The 17,470-nt window shown below is 41.3% G+C and overlaps 2 protein-coding genes across 2 annotated transcripts in view; both read left to right on the top strand.

Moving 5' to 3' along the window:
* Positions 1–17,470, top strand: part of LOC310987529 (uncharacterized protein) — a 300,910-nt gene that overhangs the window by 269,938 nt on the left and 13,502 nt on the right. Inside the window, exon 28 of the mRNA XM_083973836.1 lies at positions 2,273–2,446. Coding sequence (XP_083829962.1) covers positions 2,273–2,446 — 174 coding nt within the window. The remainder of the gene's footprint in view (positions 1–2,272; positions 2,447–17,470) is intronic.
* On the top strand, positions 8,288–16,784 carry LOC310987560 (NACHT, LRR and PYD domains-containing protein 3-like). Its single transcript, XM_083973876.1, has 10 exons — positions 8,288–8,366; positions 8,696–8,851; positions 9,350–9,561; positions 9,782–10,068; positions 10,168–11,762; positions 12,043–12,216; positions 12,957–13,130; positions 15,262–15,438; positions 16,070–16,246; positions 16,536–16,784. Exons 2-10 carry the CDS (start codon positions 8,715–8,717, stop codon positions 16,717–16,719), a joined length of 3,117 nt encoding a protein of 1,038 aa, XP_083830002.1. The 5' UTR covers positions 8,288–8,366; positions 8,696–8,714; the 3' UTR covers positions 16,720–16,784.

Genomic DNA, 17,470 nt, shown 5'->3' on the forward strand with positions numbered 1-17,470 from the left:
TGCTCATCATAAACCTCACGCCACATGAGCCACTGTGCGTCTTTCACCCCCCCCCCCTCCCGGCTCCCACCTGTAGCTGTTCAGAAAATTAAGTGATGGTTGGATACTAATAACTCTCCCTCACTTGCACTCACAATGCGTAAAGACGCACAGCGGCTCATGTGGCATGAGGGGGGCGGGAGACTCCGGGGCAAGCAGACCTACTGGTTTATTATGAGAAGCCCACGAGCCGGTTCCGACTTCCATGTGATGTGGCCGGACTCACCAGCATCAATTCTCCCAAACCCAGCAAAAAAAAAAAAAGAAAGGCTGATGTGTCAGCGCCGATTCAGTCCATTTCACAATAAACAACACATATGTGATTTATGCCGGTGCATATTCTCATTTGCCCAGGTCATAGTATTTCAAAGGAGGTTGAATCGAAAGCAACTGGACTTAGTTATTTGTTGTACAAATAACTAAGTCCAGTTGCTTTCGATTTAACCTCCTTTGAAATATGTGATTTATATATTTACATTACAATATAAAAAAGAAAGAAAAAAGGAAGCCCAAGGTGCGAGGGTTGTTTACCCGAACCAGTGCGTCCGAACGGGCTGGTTGGACCGGGCCAGTACTTCCACGTGTGTGAAATTATTTTAGTGCTTCAATAAATTACATCTCTCTCTCTTTATCTGAATCCGGAATAATCAATACAAATTATGCCTCGTTCTTCGTTTTTGCCAATATATCCTTCATATGATTAAGGTAATATTTGATTATTTCACACAAATGTATCAATTTCACATATTTTGTTTGATTTCATCCCTCTGCTGTTGGTGTCGCCGCTTCCCGTTTCTCCAGATTTTGTGCGTACGGCAGGGTCAGAGCTGCGCACATTCTCCCGCCAAGTTTGTTTTTTATAAATCCCAAGAGTTGCTTACAAGGTGGCATACGCCTTCTTTTGTGCGTACGCAGCGTTTATAAATGAGGCCCCTGGAGGCAGCAGTGTCCAGCAGCAGTGAAGGGCAAACACTGTCTACCTCCACCGTGCACCATGTGAATGGCTTGGCTCGGGAGCCCACTGAGTGAATGGTGGTTGGGCTTGATGGACGGGCGGTGCCCGGGGACCAACTCCAGCTGGCTGGAGACTAGCTGACATGTTTTTAGTGGTGGGGGAAACTGGAGTACCCTCGCAGACACGGGGAGAACATGCAAACTCCACACAGAAAGGACCGGGGATTTGAACCCAGGACCTTCTTGCTGTGCCGCATTTTCCACAGGGCTGGCATACTGTGGCAGATTTACTTGAGCAGATGGGGCCACTATCTGTGCCGAGGGAGCAGTGTACAAGGGGGCCGGGCTGAGCGGCAGACTTCAGCTGGAAGGCCATTTCCACCACCTTTGACAGCGACAGGTCATCCGGAGCGATCAACAGTTTCTCTCGTAGACTAGGGTCAGCCGTATGCTCTGCTAGCTGGTTTTCGAATCATCTCGTCTTCTAAAAACCCAAACTTGCAGAGGCTAGCCAGACACTGGAGGTCGATGACATAGTGATGGACCGACTCACCCGGCCACTGTCGGCAGCGCTGTCGCTGCTGTCGGTGCTCCTGATACACATACATATATCGGCGTACGGCATTATCAAAGCCCAGACTGCACGCCACTGGTTTTAAGTCCAGTCTCTGTTTCTCTTCATGTTTCACCTCCACTACAGAAACACATGTGATGTATCAGACAATAACTGATTTATAATCAATAGCTGCTGGCTCCACCTCTTTCCTGAGGCTCTGTGATGTTTATAGTGAAACATTCAAAGCCAACATCCCATAATAAGCAGGTGTGTGTGTGTGTGTGTGTGTGTGTGTGTGTGTGTGTGCTGGTTTCAGGTTTTTCTGTCTCTGAGCTTCATTCAACATGTGTTTCTACACGTTAGTTGCCATGGTAACAGAGTTCAGCCTCACATGTTTGTTGTCTTGAGCATGGTCAGTAAATCTCTGATCGATGTGACTGCACAACATGAGTTTGTCTGGATGGAGCCACAGGTGGAGCTGACAGGTGAATAGGCGGAGTCACTGCGTCTGTGTTGAAGCAGCAGCAGCTTCTCATGAATATTAATGAGCTGTTTTCTCTCCATGTGACTGTTTAACCTGCTTCCTGTTGCTTCAGCTGTTGGACTTTGATTTTCTAAACTTGTTCTTTCTGAAGCTTCTTCAGCTCTGAACAGATGATGAGACACTGAACGCTGTCAACAAGGAGCTTTGTCCTCAACTCACTGCTTTTATTCTTTATTCAGATTGTGGAACTGCAGTTTGTCAGAGATCAGCTGTTCTTCTCTGGGCTCAGCTCTGAAGTCCAACCCCTCCCACCTGAGACACCTGGACCTGAGTGGAAACAACCTGCAGGATTCAGGAGTGAAGGATCTGAGTGGTTTTCTGGAGAGTCCAGACTGTAGACTGGAGACTCTGAGGTCAGTTCACTGACTGTTACTGTTGTAGATCTTAGATCTTTGATCCACAACTGAACCTGATTGATCTTCACTCAGAACTTGAATCATTGACTTTGATGTCATGAATGAAGTACGTTTGAAATAGTTGTTGTCTCATGTTTCCAGTTGTACTTCTCTCACACTGACAATGACTCTTCACTTTCAGCTCATTTCAGTCTGATCAATAATCGATGATCTGATCACTTATCTCTTTGTGTGTGTGTGTGTGTGTGTGTGTGTGTGTGTGTGTGTGTGTGTGTGTGTGTGTGCGCGTGCGTGTGCGTGCGTGCCTGCGTGTGAGATCTTTATTTCATATTCTTCTTTTATTCTTTATTCAGATTGTGGGGCTGCAGTTTGTCAGACATCAGCTGTTCTTCTCTGGTCTCAGCTCTGAAGTCCAACCCCTCCCACCTGAGAGAACTGGAGCTGAAAGGAAACAACCTGAGTTCTTCAGATCTGCAGCAGCTTCATGATCTTGTAAAGAGTCCAGTGTTTCGACTGGAGACTCTGAAGTGTGACTGATCTGTAGCTGTTTCCACAGCTGATGACTTTGGGAGTGATATAAACTGTATGTGTTTTTTTTTCAAACTTTATTGAAAGTTGTAGTAACAACAAACAATTCAGCATTTCATACATACAGCACAGTAAAGTTATGTATGACATTATAACAATAGTTTAGCAAAGGAGAAAATCAAATCAAATTATTTCATTTCATTTCATTTTGATTTATTTCATTCATGGTTCTCACATAGTTGCACATATACATAGTGTACACATTTTCACCATGAATGAAAAGGAGCAGGATGAAGAAAAAACTTATAATACCTGCCCCTCTCTGTTGTTACAAATTTAAATTTAAATGGCTTACTTCAACACCAATATTATTCTCTGTTTCAAAATATTAAAGATAATGAAACATAGCAATGACAAAAAAAACAAAACAAACAAACAAACAAACAAAATAACGGTTAACACCACTCGTCTATCTATCTTTTTCTTTTTTTCCCTTCTTTTTCTCTTTCTCCTTCTTCTTTTTTGTAAATACTTATCTTTTCTTTTTTAAACATTTTCTTAAACTGAGACATACTTGTACAACTTTTCAATTCCTTGCTTTGTGAATGCCATATTTTTACACCTGCAACAGAAATACACCTTTGTTTTAAGCTCAACCTTGCAAATGTATATTTAAAGTCAAGCTTCAGTCTGTTGTCCCCTTCCTCCAGTTTAAACAAGCTTTGTAATTGTTCTGGTAATAATCTGTTCTTTGCTTTAAACATTATTTTTAGGGTCTGTAATTCTATTATATCAACCATTTTCAACAAACCTGCAGAAATAAAAAATCTATTTGAGGGATCTCTATTACCTGCCTTGTGGATTACTCTTACTGCTCTTTTTTGTAGCAGAATCAGAGGAGTGATGTTACTTACATAAGTGTTGCCCCACACCTCCACACAATAATTAAAATATGGCAAAATAAATGTACAGTACAGAATTCTTAGTGTGTTAGTGTCCAAGACAAACTTAACCTTATTCAAAATATAGATTCTCTTTGCCACCTTGGCTTTTACATATGCTATATGGTTTTTCCATGACAACTTGTCGTCCAGGATAACACCCAAAAACCTAAATACAGACACTCTTTCAACACTCTCTCCTGCAAATGAAAGTTCAATTTCATCCTTTTTTCGATTTGTAAAAACCATAAATTTAGTTTTTTTCAAATTTAACAAAAGCTTGTTTTCATCAAACCATCTCTTAAGTTTAACCATTTCATTAGTAATGTTTTCTGCAATAATCCCCAAATCATCCCCAGAACAAAAAAAATTAGTATCATCAGCAAACAAAACAAACTGTAGAATCTTTGAAACATCACAAATATCATTAATATATAAAATAAAAAGTTTAGGTCCCAAAACGGATCCTTGTGGGACTCCACATACTGTCCTCATACATTCAGATTTGTAACCCTCTAGCTGAACATATTGTTTTCTATTTTGTAAATAACTACTTAACCAGTCCAAGGCAATTCCTCTCACACCATAATTCTGTAATTTAGAAATTAAAATTTCATGATTTATTGTATCGAACGCCTTTTTTAAATCAATAAAAACCCCAACTGTATATTTTTTGTTATCTAATGCCGTTGTTATTTCTTCCGTTATTTTCGTTAGTGCCATTGCTGTAGATCGGTTGGTTCGAAACCCATACTGACTCTCACTCAGCAAGTGATTCTTTTCAAGAAATATGTCTAACTTCTGAACAAACAGTTTTTCAAGCACTTTTGAAAATTGTGAGAGCATTGACACTGGTCTATAGTTATTAAATTCATGTCTGTCGTCTGACTTAAATAAAGGAATAACCTTTGCCGTTTTCATCCTCTCTGGAAAAACACCTGTACTTAAAGAAAGATTAAATATGTAACTTAAAGGTTTAATTATACAATCAATAGTTTTTTTCACTATACACATGTCTATCCCATCACTGTCTGTTGCTGTCTTACTCTTTGTTTTGGTTATGATCGATATTATTTCATTCTCACTCACCCCCACCTAGGAAGTTAACAATAAATTAATTAATAAATTAACAATAAAAGAAAATACATTTTGGTGACAGACCTCATATCCCATGAATTAAAATTATAATTGCTGTGACAAATTATTGGCTGTACATTTCTGAATGTATGTTCATTATGGATATGCATGTCTTATTTGTATTCGGTTTAAGAGACTTAAAATAATAATCAACTTCAAACAAAAACAATTTAAATGATGGTGAAGAATTCTGAAATTTGCATTTATGGATGTGAAATTTTGCCAATAAGATATAAAGGTTTACTATAGTACATAGTTTATTTTCTTTGAATTCAAAATAAGTAATATTCTTTCCTTCAATGTTGATTTTATGTTTTACATGATGTATATTTCTCAAGTTCTTTCCAAAATGAACTGCTATATGGTAAATGGTAAATGGACTCGCACTTATATAGCACTTTTCTAGTCTCTTGGACCACTCAAAGCGCTTTACAATGTAATGGTCACATTCACCCTTTCACACACATTCATACAGCACTGGGCATAGTGCAGGACACAATGGACACGAGTGTGGGTTCAGTGTCTTGCCCAAGGACACTTCGACATTTTCAAGTTCAATTCTACAAAAGTTACATTTGTTATCGATGTCAAGGAATCTTGAAATATTCTTGATAATATTTTTTTTTGTATATTTTTTGGGCTTTTATTGCCTTTTTAATTGATAGTGCAGTCGAGAGAGAGACAGGAAACGGGGAGGCAGAGAGTGGGGGAATGACATGCAGGAAAGGGCCTGACGCTGGTGCCGTAGCCGTCAAATCCATAATAGTCACTGCACACTTTATTTTCTACACAGTTACACACATCACACATTCTTTTACTTTGCACTAAAATCAACACTGCCAACTCTGTTGTATACTTTGTACATTACATTTTATTTTATTTGCTATTGCTATTTTGCTATTTTATTATGTATAGTTTGTTCTTTATAATTTGCTATTTCATTATGTAGTTTGTTCTTTATATTCTTATTCTTTATATTCTTATACTATATGTTGTTATCGTCACTGTGTGTCTGTGTAATGCTGCTGCTGCACTGTAATTTCCCAACTTGGGATCAATAAAGTCTATCTATCTATCTATCTATCTATCTATCTATCTATCTATCTATCTATCTATCTATCTATCTATCTATCTATCTATCTATCTATCTATCTATCTATCTATCTATCTATCCATGCAAGATGCTGCGGCTGCGGTAGCTGTCCAATCAAACAGCTGATCGCTCATGTGAGTGAGGGTAAATAAACACAGCTGATGTGAGCTGCTAGCGCAGACCCGTTAAAATGTCCTTCAAAAGAGCGAGAGAGGAGTTGCTCTATGCTTTAGATGCCAATGTAACATCAGAGGAAATGGAAATATTAGTGCAAATTAGTGCAACTGTTGAACCACACTATGTTGTTATATTGATACTTTGTATGGCACAGGTGTAAAATGACAGGAGCAGTTTCTGGGGCAGATTGGCTTTTCTCATTACTTTTAAAAAGTACAGGCGTTGTTGACCTTTCTTCACAACGATGATAGTCCAGGGAATAAAGTTATACAGTTTTATTACAAAGGTTCTGCTTGACAGGTTACAGGCCCACTTTCATCTCCTCGGTTTACGTCATCAATATCACTAGCAAGGTATTACGTATCACAAACCACTCTTTTGCACACTTCAAAAGGTTTACACACTCAGTGAAATAACACACTAGAGAAGATTTAGCAAATTTTTCATGGCCGCAACCCAGATACTTAGCTCTGCTGCTCACCCCACAAATGTATGTTCCTTACAAGTGTGGCACCATTTTAATTTCCTAAAAGAATTGTTACAACAAAGAAATAATCTACCAAACACAAATTTCCTTACTTTTTGTGCAAAGTTTAAATCAAATCAAATTACATTTCAGTTCATTTTTGAGTTGACGTATAAAGAGACCCCGTGGAGTTTGCTTTTCTATGAACCCATTAACCCGGATGCTTTTTTTTTTTCTTGTTTTATAAAAAAAAAAAAAACACAGCTGGTCTCATATTAATGTGGATGAATCTACGTTACCCACACTTGTTAATGGGTTCATCTTCTATGAACCCATTAACCCGGATGCTTTTTTTTTCTTCTTGTTTTATAAAAAAAAAAAACACACAGCTGGTCTCATATTAATGTGGATGAATCTACGTTACCCACACTTGTTAATGGGTTCATTTTCTATGAACCCATTAACCCGGATGCTTTTTTTTTCTTGTTTTATAAAAAAAAACAAAAAAAAAACACAGCTGGACCGCCGTTCATGGTCAGAACTACGACGGTATCTGATAGTCTTTGAACCTCTGACTTTCATTCTTGATTAATGAAAATATTCTTGGCAAATGTTTTCGCTTTAGTTCATCTTGCACCGGTCCAAGAATTTTACCGTGCGCACGGAGGCTCATGGGAAATATAGTGTGAAAAACTTCTTTCCAAAACTCCTCCTAGTCCCTTTAATTCAATTTTAAACTTAAAATGACGTTTCTCGGGGTGTTGAGTGGCGCAGGAGGTTAACCAGGCACCCCATGTAGAGGCTACAGTCCTCAATGCAGGTGGCCCCGGTTCGAATCCCGCATTGGGCACTCTTTCCTGCATGTCATTCCCCATCTCTCTGTCTCTCAACTATACTACCAATAAAGGCATAAAAAGCCAAAAAATATACTTAAAAAAGGAGAGAAATTTCTCATGTTAGTTTTCATGTTTTTTATTAGTTTATAAGTCTTTCCATTTTATTTTTGGTTTATTTTCCTGTGTACTTTCTCAACTGTTGTTTTCATTTGTTACAGTGGTGAGGAAACTGTATCTTTAACAGATTTTATTTTATTTTATTTTGTAGATATGTTCTATTTACTTGTGTCCTAATTCCATTGTAGGTTTTATTTGCTGTAGCAAAACATATTTTTTATTTTATTTGCAAAAATGTACAATTTCATTATAAGTTTAAGTTACAACACTTAGACACAAAGTTGATGACAACGTTTGTGATGAATAAGACAGAGAACAGACTGAGCTGTAACTTGTATTGGAGTGTCTTTAAATCTCTCATCAGCTCTTCTACCACAGCTGGATCTCAGCTCACTGTTTATTCATGGTGTCAGAGTTCACCTGTCCATACAGGTGTAATACCAGGAGCTACCCAGCAGGTGGCGCCACTCTACTGTAGAAAGAGACTTCCCCTCCCTCTGTCACCATGAACTTGTGTGATTTCCTGTAAACAAAGAGCAGAGGGAGGAGATGAAAGTGAAACTGTTCAGACGCCATTCTAGAGTCAACGGAGCAGAAGGAGAGAAACTGAAGTCTGAGACAAGTGAGTGTCAACACAACATTGTTATTGTTGTTGTTGTGTCAGAGTGTGAGTCAGTTTGTCTGTGTGGACTGTGGAGGGAAGAAGAGTCAGACGTAGACCGTACATACGTCAGCACATTGTCTTAGATTCACCTCGACACAACTTCTTCAAACTCAGAACAAACATCAAAGGTCAAAGGTCACGGTGACTGGATAAACATGGATTTAATGCCAAAGTCCTATGAGTGGTGGAGGTCAACAACTGGATCAAACAAGGAAGTGATTATAGTTTGTCCTCGTGGATTTGGGTGTGTCTTCATTCTGTGTGTGTGTTAGTGGTTTCCCTCTCAGACTGACTGAAGTCCTGAAGATGAGTGTTAATGCGGAGAAACAGGAGGACAGATCAAAGTCTCCAGAATCCATCTGTCTGTCTCTGAAGAGTGACTGGTCCAAACATGAACCTATTTACTTCAGTTCTGGACCTGGACCTGGACCTTTAGAGTCACGGTAAGAGACGGTGTCCTCTGTAAACTAAGCTGAAGACGATTCAGTCATTAGACGTATGTGAAGGAAACAGAGATAAGTACATTATTAAGATGTTTACCTTAAATGAACTATGCTTTTATAAAACATGTTACAAAAGACCTGCAGTTTCTTGATAAAATACCTGCAATTTCAACAATATGATGCCTCTTCTGTCTACTATATAATTTTCACACATGTAAAATTCATCCCGCTTTTTTTGCCCCGTGCACGTTTGACACTCCTGGTCTAAGTTCAGAGGATGTTGCATGGTTCCCCTTTAAGGTCAAAATATAAACAGAGACAGAAACCAGACCAGTTCAAGACCAGGTCTTCATTCAGCTCATCTCTCTACACTCGTCTTCCTCTACTTTCTCTCTCTCTGCTCCTCTGGTTACTGAAACCCTGCCCCCTCAAGGAGGTTAACCAATCAGAGCACATATGGGCATGTGACATATTGTTGATCCAGAAATGTCTTGACAGGAGGAAGAGGAGTGGTGTCTCTGTGGACCAGCAGCTGTCCTGCTGTGGTCTCTGTCAGGACGTCCTGAAGGATCCAGTCTCCACCAGCTGTGGACACTGGTTCTGCAGACAGTGCTTCACCTCAGACTGGGACCAGTCTGGTTCTTCAGGACCTCCCTCCTGTCCCCAGTGTGGAAAAAGACCCAGAACCAGAGGTGAGCTGCAGACAGCCAATCAGAGCAGCTGAACATCTGTCTGCTGATGTGGTCATTTGTGAAACCAGGACCTGTTGTTTTCTCCAGAGTCATTGGTCCATCAGACAGCACTGACATTTAAGATGATGATTCAAACCTTCTCTTTGTTGTCTGTAGTTTTTCTGTAGCTGATGAAAATAATCTGATCAGATTGTCAAGACTCTCTGTCTTCAGTCTGACTCTGTCTCTTGTCTCTCAGCAGATCGTGGTCTGCAGGAGGTTTTAGATCAACATAAGATCTGTCTGAGGAACAGATGTGAACGAGTGACTGAAGGAACTGAGGGAACAGAAAGTGGAACAGGAAGTGGAACCCTCCTCAACAGCGTCTACACTGAGCTCTACATCACAGAGGGACAGAGTGAAGAGGTTAATACCCAACATGAGGTGAGACAGCTGGAGACAACGTCCAAGAAGAAGACCCTCCATGACACTCCAATCAAGTGCAACGACATCTTTAAAGACTTACCTGTCCAACAGAGAGAGGACGTCTCTATAGTCTCACCTGTCCAACAGAGAGAGAACATCTCTATGGTCTCAGCTGTCCAACAGAGAGAGGACATCTCTACGGTCTCACCTGTCCAACAGAGACCCATCAGAGTGGTTCTGACCAACGGCGTCGCTGGCGTTGGAAAAACCTTCTCGGTGCGGAAGTTCACTCTGGACTGGGCTGAGGGCTTGGAGAACCAAGATGTCAGTCAGCTGGTTCTGCTTTCGTTCAGGGAACTGAACCTGATCAGAGATCAGCGGTTAAGTCTTCTCAGGCTGCTCCATGTTTTCCATCCAACATTACAGAAGGTCACAGCAGAGCAGCTGGCTGTCTGTAAACTTCTCTTCATCTTTGACGGCCTGGATGAAAGCCGACTGTCACTGGACTTCAACAACATGGAGGTTGTGTCTGATGTCACACAGACGTCATCAGTCAATGTGCTGCTGACAAACCTCATCCAGGGGAATCTGCTTCCCTCGGCTCTGGTCTGGATCACCTCCAGACCTGCAGCAGCCAATCAGATCCCTCCTACATGTGTCGACAGGGTAACAGAGGTCCGAGGCTTCACTGACGCCCAGATAGAGGAGTACTTCAGGAGGAGGTCCAGTGATGAAGATCTGTCCAGAAGAATCATCTCACACATCAAGACGTCCAGGACCCTCCACATCATGTGTCAAGTCCCAGTCTTCTGCTGGATCAGTGCTACAGTTCTGGAGCACATGTTGACCACAGACCAAAGAGGAGAGCTGCCCAAGACCACGACTGACCTGTTCTCACACTTCCTGCTGGTCCAGTCAAAGAGGAAGAAGAAAAAGTACGGTGAAGGACATGAGACGAGTCCACAGGAGCTGACGGAGGCCGACAGGGAAGTTCTTCTGAAGCTGGGGAGGCTGGCGTTTGAACAGCTGGAGGAAGGAAACATCATGTTCTACCAAGAAGACCTGGAGCAGTGTGGTCTGGATGTCACAGAGGCCTTGGTGAACTCAGGACTCTGTACTGAGATCTTCAAAACAGGGAGTGTGATCTTCCAGAAAACAGTCTACTGCTTTGTTCATCTGAGTGTTCAGGAGTTTCTGGCTGCAGTCTACATGTCCCACTGTTTCACCAACAGGGACACAAAGGTCCTCAAGAAGTTCCTGGGAGAAGACTACGAAGACAGAGAGAAGAGGACAATGCCTTTCTCCGATGAATTGGATGAAATGGATGGCAGTGCTCCATGGATCTATAACAGTCCCCTGGTTGACTTCCTGTGCAAAGCCATGCAGAAATCCCTCAACAGTAGAAATGGCCACCTGGACCTGTTTGTTCGCTTCCTTCATGGCCTCTCTCTGGAGTCCAACCAGAGGCTGTTAGGAGGTCTACTGGGTCAGAGAAAGAACAGTCCAGGAACCATCCAGAGAACCATTAGCAACCTGAAGGAGATGAAGAGTGATAAAATCTCTCCTGACAGAAGCATCAACATCTTCCACTGTCTGACAGAGATGAAGGACCAGTCAGTTCATCAGCAGATCCAGCAGTTCCTCAAGTCAGAGAACAGATCAAAGAAACTCTCTGAGATCCAGTGCTCAGCTCTGGCCTACATGCTGCAGATGTCAGAGCAGGTTCTAGACGAGTTGGACCTGAGCAAGTACAAGACATTTAAGGAGGGACGACAGAGAGTGATCCCAGCTGTGAGGAACTGCAGGAAGGCTCGGTGAGTCCAGACATAATCAATGTAATTACTGATTAGTAGTTTAGATCAGTAGTTCACATTAACAGAGTTTGAAAATGGATAAAATAGAGTGAGCAGGCTTTGCTTCCTGTGAGAGTGATGAGGATTGTGTCCTCATTGTGTCCTGTCAAACTCAGTCATGAGATGAAGCTCAGATGTTCATCACATCATCACGTCCTGCCATCAGATGCATCAACTGTGTTTTTACTGCAGATTTCGTCTGGTTTGATTCTGACACATTTTATATTTTCTCTCTTCACAGACTTGTTCATTGTGAACTCTCAGAGAGTCACTGTGAAGTCGTGGCCTCAGCTCTGAAGTCCAATCCCTCCCACCTGACAGAACTGGACCTGAGTGAAAACAACCTGAGTGATTCATCAGCGAAGGTTCTTTGTGCTGGACTGGAGAGTCCAAACTGTAGACTGGAGACTCTGAGGTGAGTTCACTGACTGGACCTGTTGGACTTTTGTCCGTGTTCAGTTCAAATGTGTGAAGTTCAGTTTGAAGCAGCGACTGATTATGACTCCATGTTACTGCAGCTGATAGAAGGTGAAGGGTCAGAGGTCAGTGTGATGATGATGATGAGCTGGCTCTCAGATGAAGCTGCTAACAGAACAGCCGGATCAGCCACTGTAGCTGAAGCTGAGCAGATGTGATGTAGATCTGAGTTTTCCCTCTTTGCTTGGTTCAGGGTCAAAGGTCAAAGCAGCTTCCCAGTGTGAGAGGTCAGGTTAAAGTCCTGTAGCTCAGAGAACAGTGTTGGTTTGATAATCCCACTGTGGAGACACTGAGGCTCATGAACATCAACACTGGGCTCCACAGGAAGGAAGCTTCAGCTCATGGTCACATGACATTAGAGGAGTTTACTTCCTGTCCACAGTTTCTCTGAAGCAGCCTCTGGTCACATGACTCCACTGTCAGTGAGGTGTCAGAGGTCAGCGTCAGACAGTGGACAGTTTCTCCTGAGCCACTGTGACTGTGTGCAGCTGTGGCTACAGAAGTAGCTTACCATCATGTGGTGTGAATGAATAATGGTTACTGTACGCGCTTTGGGTATCAGGTAACAATAGAAAAGCGCTATGAAAATGTAATCCATTATTGTGTCCACAGCCTCTGGACCTGAAGCTTCTTCAGCTCCGCTTTGTCCTCAACTCACTGCTTTTATTCTTTATTCAGATTGGACAACTGCAGCTTGTCAGAGATCAGCTGTTCTTCTCTGGGCTCAGTTCTGAAGTCCAACCCCTCCCACCTGAGACACCTGGACCTGAGTTACAACAAGCTGCAGCATTCAGGAGTGAAGGGTCTGAGTGGTTTTCTGGAGATTCCAGACTGTAGACTGGAGACTCTGAGGTCAGTTCACTGACTGTTACTGTTTTAGATCTTAGATCTTCAGAACGTGAATCATTGACTTGATATCATGAATGAAGGACGTTTGAAATAGTTGTTGTCTCATGTTTCCAGTTGTACTTCTCTCACACTGACAATGACTCTTCACTTTCAGCTCATTTCAGTCTGATCAATAATCGATGATCTGATCACTTATCTCTTTGTGTGTGTGTGTGTGGTCCTGGACCAGGTCTGGACCTTTAACCTTTGATCCAGTTCAGTCCTGAATCAGAGAGTTGTAGTTAGTGTTCAGTCCAAGAGGTATTGATCAGATATTGATTGTATATTGACAGACTGATTTGAGGTCAGCAGCAGCTGATGAATCTGTGCTGACATGTGAATGATGTGTGTAGAAGGCCACATGATGATGATCCACAACTTGGCAGGAACTCACTAAGCCAGGTCGTCAAATGGGCTAGCAGGACCATCGGTGAGACTCAGCCCAGAAGCCCTGTATGTAAGACAGCTGCAGCGGCTCACTGGTTCCATTTTAGGGGACAGGTCTCACCCCCATATAGTGATTTCCTGCTCCTCCCATCTGGCCGCAGGTACACCGTACCTAGGACCAAACCTAAAAGGCACAGGTTTAGTTTTGTCCCTGCAGCCATCATACATCTTAATAAAAACTACAGTAGTTGATCCCTTGACGATGGTGATGTTGATGATGGTGATGGTTTTTCCCCATCTGTCTTACTGTATAACAACTTGGTCACAGGCCGGTGTAACTTTACTGAAGCCTGTTTACTCACTTTATAAACAAACTTAAAAGCACTAGATAAAAAACCAAAGGATTATCATCACTGTAACATTCTTAAAAAATATGATTTTCTAGATTTTGATAATTTCATGTTCTACATCTGATGTTTGTCTGATGTTTAAAATGATTCATAACCTGGCACCACCTCCCCTTAAAGAATGCCTATCCTGCCCCAGCAGTGGCAGAGCTGGCAGGACTAGAGCATCTATTCGGGGTGACTGGGTGCCACAGTTCAGAAGAACAGCTTTTGGACAATCTGCTTTCTCCATTCAAGTCAGAGGAAGGTGGAATTCTATACCTACACACATAAGAGACTCAGGAAGCCTAGTAGAATTTAAGTCCAGCCTAAAGCTCTGGCTAAAAAAAACACAAAAGTGTAGGCCTGTACTCTGATCACATTGATGGAACTTTATGTATTGTTTCATTTTTATGTATTGTATTTAGTGTACTGATGGTTGTTGTTTCTTCTGTCTGCCTGTCCAGGGACAACCAATTAGCTGTCAGTTAACTCTGGTACAATTACTTTAATTGTGCGCTGTCCCTGTAAAAATAAAGTAATAAAAAAAAATGGCGATGATGCTGATGATATGATGAGTGCCTCTTATGCACTTTATGCCATGCACTTTGAGAGTAGCTAATTTATCTATTAAATGCACTTTATGAGGCAGCATAGAATGATGATGGGGATGATGATGAACTGTGTAGGTATTTTACTGTTTTTTATTTATTGTATTGTTTTGTATGACTGTCTCTCACTGCAAACCAAATTTACCTGCGGGTACAAAAAAGGAATATAATCTAATCTAACCTAATCTAATCTAGGAAGGGGCCGCTATGAGATTCTGACGGTATGATAACCTTGAGCACAAATATCAGGGTTTCACGGTATTACGGTGTTGAAGTTACAGCTCTAGAAAGATGTTGTTTTTTGAAATGAAAAAACTTGTATTTTATTTTTCACAACATAACAACATATAGAACATTAGGGTCATTAGAAAAGGTGGATCAAGTTCAAATAAATAATAAAATACTTATTCTCAGTCAAATCAAACTGCAGTCAATCTAACCCTTATACAGTCCTATATATGAGAGTGTTTTTTGGAAACGGGCCTCAAAAAGTATTGTAGCGACCCTGCAGTAATGTTCTTATAATGTTATAAGGTTATAATCCAGCACGCAGCTTTCACTCTTCTTCTCTGTTGGTGTATTTGTGTGTCAACCAACGCTTTCATACTGTGGTCTACCTTGAAACCGGTAATCGGCACGTGCCTATCCACAATAACACAAGGACAAAGTCCTCATCAATCATTTCATCTTCTTCTTTTATTCTTCATTCAGATTGTGGAGCTGCAGTTTGTCAGAGACCAGCTGTTCTTCTCTGGGCTCAGCTCTGAAGTCCAACCCCTCCCACCTGAGAGAACTGGACCTGAGCTACAACAACAAGCTGCAGGATTCAGGAGTGAAGGATCTGAGTGGTTTTCTCGAGAGTCCAGACTGTACACTGGAGACTCTGAGGTCAGACTCTGTTTTATTTCTGTGCTCAGATGAATGTGATGTGAAAGTCGTGTTGATACTGAGCTGCAGACATGAGGCTGATATTCTACTGATCCACACTGAGGCTGTAGGACAGGGTAGGCAGGCGCTCACAGTGACTCTCTTGTACTTTTTCTCTTTTTGTGTGTCTTCTGTGGTTCAACCAGTTCCTTCTTCTATGTTTGTACTTGTACATGTTCTCTGTTGTATTATGTCATTGCTCAGTTCTTGTTGCTGTCCTCATGTCTTCTTTATGTAAGCGAGTGCATAAACCAGAGTCCAATTCCCTGTATGTCTGCACATTCTGACACATTGAACTTGTAGTAAAGTTATCTGAAAGACAAAAAGAATCCAACTTTAGATTAAGTGAATAAATCAAAGCCCTGACTGCACGTCACTGGTTTTTAGTCCCGTCTCTGTTTCTCTTCATGTTTCACCTCCACTACAGAAACACATGCTGTAGTAACCTGCTTCCTGATCCTTCAGTTGTTGGACATTGATTTTCTAAACTTGTTCTTTCTAAAGCTTCCTTGGCTCTGAACAGATGATGAGACACTGAACGCTGTCAACAAGGAGCTTTGTCCTCAACTCACTGCTTTTATTCTTTATTCAGATTGGAGGGCTGCAGTTTGTCAGAGATCAGCTGTTCTTCTCTGGGCTCAGCTCTGACGTCCAACCCCTCCCACCTGAGAGAACTGGACCTGAGCTACAACAACAAGCTGCAGGATTCAGGAGTGAAGGATTTGAGTGGTTTTCTGGAGAGTCCAGACTGTAGACTGGAGACTCTGAGGTCAGTTCACTGACTGTTACTGTTGTAGATCTTAGATCTTTGATCCACAACTGAACCTGATTGATCTTCACTCAGAACTTGAATCACTGACGTTGATGTCATGAATGAAGTACGTTTGAAATAGTTGTTGTCTCATGTTTCCAGTTGTTCTTCTCTCACACTGACAATGACTCTTCACTTTCAGCTAATTTCACTCAGGCTGATCAATAATCAATGATCTGATCACTTCAGCTGTGTGTGTGTGTGTGTATGATCTTCATTTCATCATCTTCTTTTGTTCCTTATTCAGATTACAGGGCTGCAGTTTGTCAGAGATCAGCTGTTCTTCTCTGGTCTCAGCTCTTAAGTCCAATCCCTCCCACCTGAGACGCCTGGACCTGAAAGGAGGAAACAGCAAGTTGAGCTCTACAGCTCTGCAGCAGCTTCATGATCTTGTTGAGAGTCCAGACTTTCGACTGGAGACTCTGGAGTGAGTCTGATCTGTAGCTGTTTCTACAGCTGATGAGACTGTGGGAGTGAAATAAACTGTAAAGTGCAGCAGGTGAACCTGTCAGGGTGTGACATCACATATGACATCATCTATGACATCACAGACTCAGAAAACGCTGCAGCAGCTTCAATGTGTCAATCATCAGTGATCCAGTCACAGGTAAAGGTGTTGAGTCAAACAATGAGCTTCACCTGTCACTCAAGTACAGGAAGTATTTTTACTCCAGTAACTCCAAACAAAATACTTTTGCTGTGATACTATCATTATAGAAACTTTTATTCTGCTCCTATATTATAGTATTGGCTGTGATACCTTGAAAGAAGTACTTTTACTGTGATGCTGTATCTACAGAAACTACTCTTATTGTTGTACTGTAAATACATTAGTTATTTTATTTATGAGTTATTTTACTGTAGTACTGTTACTATAAGTACAGGGAGTACTTTTACTTTGGTACTGTAACCAAAGGATACCTTATATGTACTTTTATTCTGATACTGTATCTACAGGAAGTACTTTTATTGTTATATTATTACATTATTATTTAGTAGTTTTACTGTGTTACTGTAACTACAGTGAAGAACTTTTTACTTACGTACTTTAAGTACTGTGGAATAAAAATGTTACTAACCTTCAGGACTTTAAAACCTTTCACCAGAAATAAAGAAAAACAAACATCTCTGATCATAACTTTATTGACACAAGCTCGAAAATCAAACTGTCTGACAGTGTTC

Source organism: Trachurus trachurus, assembly GCF_905171665.1.
Source record: "Trachurus trachurus genome assembly, chromosome: 6".
Classification (NCBI taxonomy): Eukaryota; Metazoa; Chordata; class Actinopteri; order Carangiformes; family Carangidae; genus Trachurus; species Trachurus trachurus.